This window comes from Spermophilus citellus (genome assembly GCF_964194105.1).
Source record: "Spermophilus citellus genome assembly, chromosome: 19".
In the NCBI taxonomy this organism is placed as follows: Eukaryota; Metazoa; Chordata; class Mammalia; order Rodentia; family Sciuridae; genus Spermophilus; species Spermophilus citellus.
In genome coordinates this window covers 19,771,691-19,780,706 of record NC_138201.1, presented here as the reverse complement: position 1 = coordinate 19,780,706, position 9,016 = coordinate 19,771,691, and the positions used below count along the sequence as shown (strand labels likewise).

General features: G+C 61.6%; 1 protein-coding gene across 1 annotated transcript in view; it reads left to right on the top strand.

The window, feature by feature from the left end:
* The window catches only part of UROC1 (urocanate hydratase 1), a gene marked incomplete at its 3' end in the record, with an annotated part of 24,009 nt that extends 15,897 nt beyond the window's left edge, over positions 1-8,112 (top strand). The window contains 3 exon segments of the mRNA XM_081276286.1: positions 7,972-7,992; positions 7,994-8,084; positions 8,087-8,112. Coding sequence (XP_081132412.1) covers positions 7,972-7,992; positions 7,994-8,084; positions 8,087-8,112 — 138 coding nt within the window.
* Positions 8,113-9,016: the final 904 nt, after the last annotated feature.

Below are 9,016 nucleotides of genomic sequence, written 5' to 3'. Positions count from 1 at the left end.
ATAGACTTATTTAAAAAAAAAAAAAAAAGATCCTTCCCCAGCCTTTCCCGGGCCCCTTGTTGACGTCACCATGTGGTGGCCATGTGGGTGCTCACCCCGGGACGGGCATTCTGTCGGTAGGAGCGGATGTGGAGAAGAAAGGGGCCAATAAGACGGAATTCCGCTATCCCTCCTATGTCCAGCACATTATGGGGTAAGTGACGGGGTGGCCACCAGTTCCAGGGTGCCCAGTGCCACCCCAGTCCCTTTCAGGGGCCTGGGATGTGGCGTTTGGGCCCAACCGACCACCCTCAAGGTCATGTGCTGTGAGACCCTCACGCAGCCCCAAAGCAGCCAGGTACCGGGTCACAGGGTTCCCACAATGACAAGTGACCAAGCCCCAAGAGACTCTGTCAGGAGCTGGTGAGGAGACAGGTGGGCACCAAGGGGCAGGACACTGAGGTCCCTTCTCTGAGCCCCAGAGACTCCAAGAGCCTGTCCCCTAGGTGGGCCTCTGGGGTGCTGTTGGGGACAAATGTGGGAATTCGTGGCCCTGGAGAGAGGTCACCCCAGGCACAGGCAGCCCCGGGCAGCCCGGCGGAGTATTCTCCCAGGGCTGAGCACCGCACGGGGTCCTCAGTCCTTGCCCTTGTCACAGACTTCTGAGGCTGGCCTCCAATTCGAGATCCTCCTGCCTCAGCCTCCCGAGCCACTGGGATGACAGATGTGGGTCACCCTGTCCGGCTAGAAAATATTTTTTAAAACAGAAAGGTGAAGGTCACCTTCTCAAGTTCAGCACGGAGCTGGGCTCAGCCTGGGGAGGGATGCAGGGGGACAGCCCCCAGGAAAGGTGCCCCCACCCAGCCTGGCAAGCACCGGAGCCCACGTGGGCTCCATTCTTGGCTCACGCACCTGGTGATGGGTTTTCCCGTCATTTTACAAAAACCAGGTGGAATTTTTTGGACCAAAATCTCCGATGGCAGTTTGAGGCGAATTCGGCTTGTTCTTTGCTCTGGTCTCTCTGGTTGGCATGTCCCCCGGGGCCACACCCCTGGCCCTGGCCGGAGGAGCCATCAGCGTGGGAGACCCCCGTTGAAGACACATTTGTCCCTGCAGGGACATATTTTCACAGGGATTCGGGCCTTTCCGCTGGGTCTGCACATCTGGGGACCCCGAGGACCTAGCTGTCACGGACCAGCTAGCCACATCTGTCCTGGAGAAGGCCATCGCTGAGGGAGGTAATGTCCTGAGGGGGGTGTAGGGGAGGTGGGCCCTATGTGCACACTGTGCCCTGGAGATGTCCTCCCCTGTGCGGGTCAGGATCCTCCGGGTGGAATTAACAGGAAGCCAGTGCATTGGTTAGGTTTGCAGTACTGTGACAAAAGGCCTGAGAAAATCAGCGTGGTAGACAAAAAAGGTTTACCATGTCGGAGGTTCCAGGGTACGGTTGGCCCCGACTCCTGGATTTGGGGACAGAGTCAGAGCAGGCATCTGTAGCAAGCAGCCTGGACCAGGAGGGCCCAGGACTCCGGCAGGGGCGCCTCTGCCCATGACACCCCACTTCTTCTCTGCAGCAAATGACGGAGTCTGTGAAACTACAATATATGGACAATGTCCGCTGGATCCGCGAGGCGGCCAAGCACCACCTGGTGAGGCGTCCCTCGGGGCTCCCAGGGGAGGACTGGAGAGTCCTGGGGGAGGCTGAGTTGACACAGGACCACATGTGACCATGCCAGAGCCCCTGGGAGGGGCAGTGGCCACCACCTTGCCCTAGAAAAGAGAGATGGATACAGGGACCTTAGACCAGGTGGCTGGGGTGACATGTGGAGGAACAGGAACCCCTTGTGAACTATTGCCAGCAAATCGACATGGTACTGTCACCCTCAAAAATAGGAAGTTCTTGGGGGGGGGGGATCAAAAAGAGCCTGTTATCCCCGTGGCTCAGGAGGCTGAGGCAGGAGGATTGCAAGTTGGAGGCCAGCCTCAGCCACTGAGCGAGGCCCTAAGCAACTCAGGGAGACCCTGTCTCTAAATAAAATATAAAAAGGACTGGGGGACAGGGCTCAGTGGGTAAGTGACCCTGGGTTCAATCCCTGGTACCAAAAAAAAAAAAAAAGAAAAAGAAAGAAAGGATCGCAGGGGGGAGGTTAATCCCATAATGTCACCTCCGGGGAGTGTGGGGAAGTTGGGCTCTCAGAGTCTCCATGATCCAGGGCTCACCCCTGGGCAGCTCAGACCTCACAGGGACACGCAGTGGCCAGGGGCTGAAGGGAGGGTGTGCCCCAGTCTGCCACGCACCTTGGAGGGCCATCTGGGGTCCCCTCAGACGACACGCCAGGGGCCTTGTCTAGGGATCAGAGGGGCCGCCAGGCTGCTGGGGACGGTGGCTTGGTGACTCCAGCTCGTCCCCAGGTCCTGCCTCTTGCTGGAGGGTTCCTCTCCCACTCCCCTGCAGGTGGTGGGCTCCCAGGCACGGATTCTCTATTCGGACCAGAAGGGCCGCGTGGCCATCGCTGTGGCCATTAATCAGGCCATCGCCAGCGGGAAGGTCAAGGTGAGGCCCTGCCGTCCAGGGGGTCCTCTCCCCGCCCTGCAGGCCCCACCTCCCGAGCCTTCTGGAACAGCCAGACCCTTGCCCTCTGCCTCTGGTGGCTCACCATCCTGCACCTCCCTTTGCCCCAGGCACCCGTGGTTCTGAGCCGTGACCACCACGACGTCAGTGGCACTGACAGCCCATTTAGGGAGACCTCCAACATTTACGACGGCTCTGCCTTCTGTGCAGGTGAGGACCCCCCCATTATACACACTCAGCTGTACACGCCTGGCCTCCCAGCGGCTCGGGAGGCTGAGGCAGGAGGATTGAAAGTTGGAGGCCAGCCTCAGCCACTCAGGGAGAATCTGTCTCAAAAGGAGAAGGGCTGGGACGTCACTTGGTGGTAGCGCTCCTGAGCTCAATTCCCCTGTAGGACCAAAAAAAAAAAAAAAAAAAAATCTAGGGGCTTTGATTGATCGGGGGAACCTCATGCAAATTCAGGGCAGAAAGACCCGTCCACAGGGGCGCCCTTCTGAGCATGCTCAGTTGGAGATCATGCGCCCACACCCCTGAGCCCCATCCCCAGCCCTTTTTCTATTTTATTGAGAGACAGGGTCTCACTGAGTTGCTCAGGGCCTCGCTATGTGCTGAGGCTGGCCTCCAACTTGCGATCCTCCTGCCTCAGCCTCCCGAGCTGCTGGGATGATAGGTATTGCGTCACCGCGCCCAGCTCCCCTCATCCTCTTTTAAGGGAAGGGGCGAGGCTCCTTGACTCTGGGTGTCCACAGTTAATATGTCTCTGGGTTCTGCAGCTGGTTCTCTTCTAGCTGCGGGCTCTGGGGCTCAGGACTAGGGAGGACTTACCCTGGAGGAGAATCGTAGGGGACTCTGGGCCTTTGTTGGTGCCTCCTGCTCAGCTGGGGCTCTGCAGCACAAATCATGGCTGTTCCCGGGAGCCACCGGTCCCTGGTTCCCACTGGCCCAGCTGTCACCTTGTTCGTGCATCCTGAGCCTGGCCTGCGCTCAGGCCTACTGGACAGAGGGACGTGGGCCTGGTGGACAGAGTGACGCATGCTGTTCTTGCTTCTGCAGACATGGCCGTGCAGAATTTCGTAGGAGACGCCTGTCGTGGAGCTACCTGGGTCGCGCTTCACAACGGAGGGGGCGTGGGCTGGTAAGGAGTGGGTCAGAGGATGGGCTGGGGGCTGCTGGGACAGCGTATCAGGGAGAAATCTGCACAGGGACTCCACTTCTTTGAGTCACACCTGGAGGTCTGTTGTGAGTGCCCAATAAGAACAGCAACCCCCCTTTCCAGGTCAGCGACTAGGGCATTCCCGTGTCCTCTGAGAGCCTTGCTTGAAAGCATGACGTGCCCAAAGCCAGACGTGGTGGTGCACACGCCTGTCATCTCAGCAGCTTGGGAGGCTGAGGCAGGAGGATGGCAAGTTGGAGGCTAGCCTTGGCGGCTTAGCAAGGCCTCAGCAACTCAGCAAGACCCTGTCTCTAAATAAAATACAAATAGGGCTGGGGAGGGGGCTCAGGAGTTCAGCGCCTCTGGGTTCAATCCCTTGCTTAGGGCCTCCCTAAGTGGCTGAGGCTGGCCTCCAACTTGCCATCCTCCTGCCTCAGCCTCCCGAGCCGCTGGGATGGCAGGCGCCTGTAGCCTCGAGGCGCTGCGAGGTTGATGAACTGCGCCTGCGCGTATTTGCGGGGCGGGGGAGCATCTGGGGTCAGCCTCGCCTCAGTCCTACCTCCCGGCGGGATTGCACCTGCTCTGAGCAGCAGGGGGCGCTGTGGCTTCAGGGCCCAGAGCAGCCGCCCAGGCTCAGCTCCCGGGGCCACCTCGGAATTGCCCTCTGAGCCTGATTTGGCGGGATCAAGCCATCCCTGATCTTCCTGGGCTGAGTCCTGCAAAAATGGAGTTTCCCTGAGCATTGCAGAGGGCTGGTTGGCCGCCTGCCCAGGGAGATGGAATTCTGAGCTGTGGCCACGTCAGGTGGCTTTAAATAGGACCTGAGCTCAGGTCCCTTCAGCACATGGGCTGCAGAGCCTCGGGAGCCCAAAAGAGCTGCCTCCTCCCTGGGAGACTGACCTCGCAGTCCTGGGTTTGCCAGGCTGAGTCTGCAGGGGAAGAGGTCGAGCCGGAAGGAGAGGGGCTGCCTCCCAACTGGGTGGTCCTGCTGACTTCAAGCAGGAGGTGACACCAAGTGAGCCACTGTCATCCCAGTGGCTCGGGAGGCTGAGACAGGAGGATAGCAAGTTGGAGGCCAGCCTCAGCAACTTAACGAGGCCCTTAGCAGCTCAGTGAGACCCTGTCTCTAAATAAAATAGAAAAAGGGCTGGGGACAGGGGCTCAGGGGTGAAGCATGTCACTGGAGATGACCTCAGGGCCTCCTGGTCCAGCTCAGAGGCCAGGATGTGGACACTCTGCCCCCCAGCTCTGCTTCTCTGGTGCCTGGTGGCCCTCTGTCCCCTGGTCTGCATGCTCCAGAGGCCCGTGTGACACGGGTTCCCCTTACTCTGACACTAGAAGCCAGCGGTTTTGGAAACACGTATTTCTGCCTGCTCCCTGTGCGGCCAGGTCCAGGGAGTACCCTCAGAACCCCTCGGCCTCTTGCAGGGGAGAGGTGATCAACGGGGGCTTCGGCCTTGTGCTGGATGGGACCCCAGAGGCCGAGCAGAAAGCAAGAGCGATGCTCAGCTGGGACGTCTCCAATGCGTGAGTACCCCCCCTGACCCCCGGCTCCTCTTCTACCCCATCTGAGGTCTGGCCTCCGTAGCAGATTCAGACTGCAGATCAGGGCCAGAGTTCTCCAGCACTCAGGGACTCCTCCCGCCCTCCCCGGCCACTCCAGTGTCACCCCAGACCTTTTCTAGAACCTTCTTTGCAGTCTCTGACACTGATCTCACCTATTCAGTCCAGCCTGTCTCTGAGGTGGCCCCAGAAATCCCAGCCCTTCCTCCCGGCAGAGCCACCCCCAGTGATGAAAGGTCTCACTTGGGGCTGGGGAGGGACCTCACTCAACCATGTAGCTGCATTCTTTTGTCCCAGGGATGGAGCCCAGGGGTGCTTCACCCCTGAGCCCCCATCCCCAGCCCTTTTTCATATTTTATTTAGAGACAGGGTCTCGCTGAGTTTGCTGAGGGCCTCGCTAAGTGGCTGAGGCTGGCCTCCACTTTCGATCCTCCTGCCTCAGCCTCCTGAGCCGCTGGGATGACAGGCGTGCGTCACTGCGCCCGTCTTGGAGGGTCTCATTCTTAGGAGGAGCTTGGCCCTTGGGTTGAACCAGGGTGACCCACCTTGGCTGAGATACAGCTTTGGGGTGGGAGGGCTGGATTCCTTCCAGGACCATCACAGGGGACCCCGGGGACAGACAGGAAGCAGCTCAAAGTGGAGGTCAGAGGCCAGCTCAGAGGAGACCTGGGCTGTGAGCAAAGCGTCCGGCGAGCTCAGAGGCCAGTGGTGGGACGATGGTTGACTGAGACCTCCCAGGTGGAGTGAGGTCACTCTTAAGAGATGGAGGAGGTGGCTCTGTTTCAGAAGAGGGCAAATCCCTGAAGTGGCCCTCAGCAGAGGGGAGGAGGCCCCTGGGGGGGGGGGATCCGGCAGATGGGAAAGAGGCTGGTCCTGCACATGGCACCCAGGTCCCCGGGTGGCCTTCGGGAGCCATCGTACCTGGTAGGGAACTCAGTGGTGTTGACCCCAGCGGCTCCAACGACCCTTGATTCTGAGTCTCGAGAAGTACCAAGGAGGGGGAGGAAGGGGGAGAGAGGGAGGGAGGGGTAGGGGGAGGGAGGGAGGGGAGAAGAGGGGGTGGGAGGGAGGGGAGGTGAGGGAGGGAGGGAGGGAGAGGGAGAGAGGAAGGGGGAGAGAAAGGGAGAAAGAGGGGGAGGGGAGGGGGAGAGGGAGGGAGGGGGAGGGAGGGAGGGGAGGAGAGGGGAGGGAGAGAGGGGGAGAGAGGGAGAGGGGGAGAGGGAGGGGGAGAGAAAGGGAGAAAGGGGGAGGGGAGGGGAGAGGGAGGGAGGGGAAGGGAGGGAGGGGAGGAGAGGGAGGGGGAAGAGGAGAGGGAGGGAGGGAGGGAGAGGGAGAGAGGGAGACAGAGAGGAAGGGGGAGGGAGGGAGGGAGGGGGAGGGGGAGGAGGGGAAGGGAGGACAGAGAGGGAGGGAGGGAGGGGGAGAGGGGGAGAGGGAGGGGAGAGAAAGGGAGAAAGAGGGGGAGGGGAGGGGGAGAGGGAGGAAGGGGGAGGGAGGGAGGGGAGGAGAGGGGGAGGGAGAGAGGGGGAGACAGGGAGAGGGGAGAGGGAGGGGGAGAGAACAGAGAAAGGGGGGAGGGGAGGGGGAGAGGGAGGGAGGGGAGGGAGGGAGGGGAGGAGAGGGAGGGAGGGGGAGGAGGGAGGGAGGTGGGAGGAGGAGAGAGGGAGACAGAGAGGAAGGGGAGAGGGAGGGAGGGATGGGAAGGGAGGACAGAGAGGGAGGGAGGGGCGGGGGAGAGGGGGAGAGGGAGGGGGAGAGAAAGGAAGGAGAAAGAGGGGGAGGGGAGGGGGAGAGGGGGGAAGGGGGAGGGAGGGAGGGGAAGAGAGGGGGAGGGAGAGAGGGGGAGAGAGGGAGAGGGGGAGAGGAGGGGAGAGAACAGGAGAAAGGGGGGAGGGGAGGGGGAGAGGAGGGAGGGGAAGGGAGGGAGGGGAGGAGAGGGAGGAGGGGGGAAGAGGGAGGGAGGGAGGAGAGGGAGAGACAGAGGAAGGGGGAGAGGAGGGAGGGAGGGGAAGGGGGACAGAGAGGGAGGGAGGGAGGGGGAAAGGGGGAGAGGGAGGGGAAGAGGAAAGGGAGAAAGAGGGGGAGGGGAGGGGGAGAGGGAGGAAGGGGAGGGAGGGAGAGGGAGGAGAGGGGGGGGAGAGAGGGGGAGAGAGGGAGGAAGGGAGGGGGAGAGAACAGGAGAAAGGGGGAGGGGAGGGGAGGGGAGGGAGGGGAAGGGAGAGAGAGGGAGGAGAGGGAGGGAGGGGGAGGGAGAGGGGGAGGAGAGAGAGGAGGGGAGGAGGAGGGAGGGAGGGAGGGAGAGGGAGAGAGGGAGACAGAGAGGAAGGGGGAGAGGGAGGGAGGGAGGGGAAGGAGGACAGAGAGGGAAGGAGGGGAGGGGGAGAGGGGGGAGAGGGAGGGAGAGAAAGGGAGAATGAGGGGGAGGGAGGGGGAGAGGAGGAAGGGGGAGGGAGGGAGGGGAGGAGAGGGAGGGGGAGGGAGGGAGAGAAGGAGAGAGGAAGACAGAGAGGAAGGGGGAGAGGGAGGGAAGGAAGGAGGGGGGGAGGAAGGGGGGGGAGGGAGGGAGGGAGGTGACCTTGGCAACAGGCTGGAGGAGGGGGACGTGCCCCAGAGGATCAGCGTTTTACTGCCTTTGAGCCAGGCCCTGCGGACCCCACCACCGGTCACCTTCCCTGACTGTCCCTGCCACCTCCCCTTGCTGCAGGTGGCGCGGCGCTGCTGGTCGGGGGAACCCAAAGGCCTATGAGATCATCTGCCAGACCATGCGGGACAGCGACGGCTTGGAGGTGACCCTGCCCCATCCGGTGGCAGAGGAGGGCATCTGCAGCAGGCCCTGCAGCCCTGAGAGGGCGACACCCAGCACCCCTTCCTCGGCCTGTCCCCACCCTCCCAGCCCCAGCACGGGTCTCCCCTGCACATGTGCCCTCTGGGCCACAGGGCTTGTGTCACCCTCTAGTGTCGGACTGGGGGACCATGACCACTTCATCACACAGACGAACCCGTCCAGGCCCAGAGAGGTGAAGCCATTTGGCCATGACCACACAGCTTGGCTGGGAGCCCAGGGGGAGGACAGGGTTACGGAATGGACACCAGCGTGGGGCGTCCCCAACCGTGAACCCTGGCCAAGCTGGTCACCAAACCAGCTCCTTCGAAGGCCCCTGGAGGTTTCTCTGGCTGATTGTGTCATCTGACTCTGCCACCCCCCATTATTCTCCTCCTGTCTGTCTGTCCAGCCCTCAGTGCCCCAGGCTTGGGGACACACAGGTGGAGCCTCGGGAGAAGGACAGGAAATAAAGGAAAAAACAGAGAACTGTGTGCACCTGACATCACGGGCCTGGGGACCGAGCAGCAGAGTGACCCTCAAGGGAAATGGACCGGTGTCTGGGATGTAAAGGACAGGGAGAGTCCTCCCTGGGGTTCACCCGGCCCTTGAGAGCTCTGCCGGGGACCCATGTGTCTCCCAGGCAGGGTGTGGGTCCCTGGGGTGAACTCTGCACCCCTTCCATTTCCAGGTGTGTTTGCACCAGGGATAGAACCCGGGGTGCTTAACCCCTGAGCCCCGTCCCCAGCCCTATTTTCTATTTTATTTAGAGTCAGGGTCTCCCTGCGTTGCTTAGGGCTTCACTCAGTTGCTGAGGCTGGCCTCCAACTTTCGATCCTCCTGCCTCAGCCTCCCGAGCTGCTGGGATGACAGGTGTGTGTGTCATGGTGCCTGGCTCCTTCCCTGTCTTGAGCCACCAATGACACTT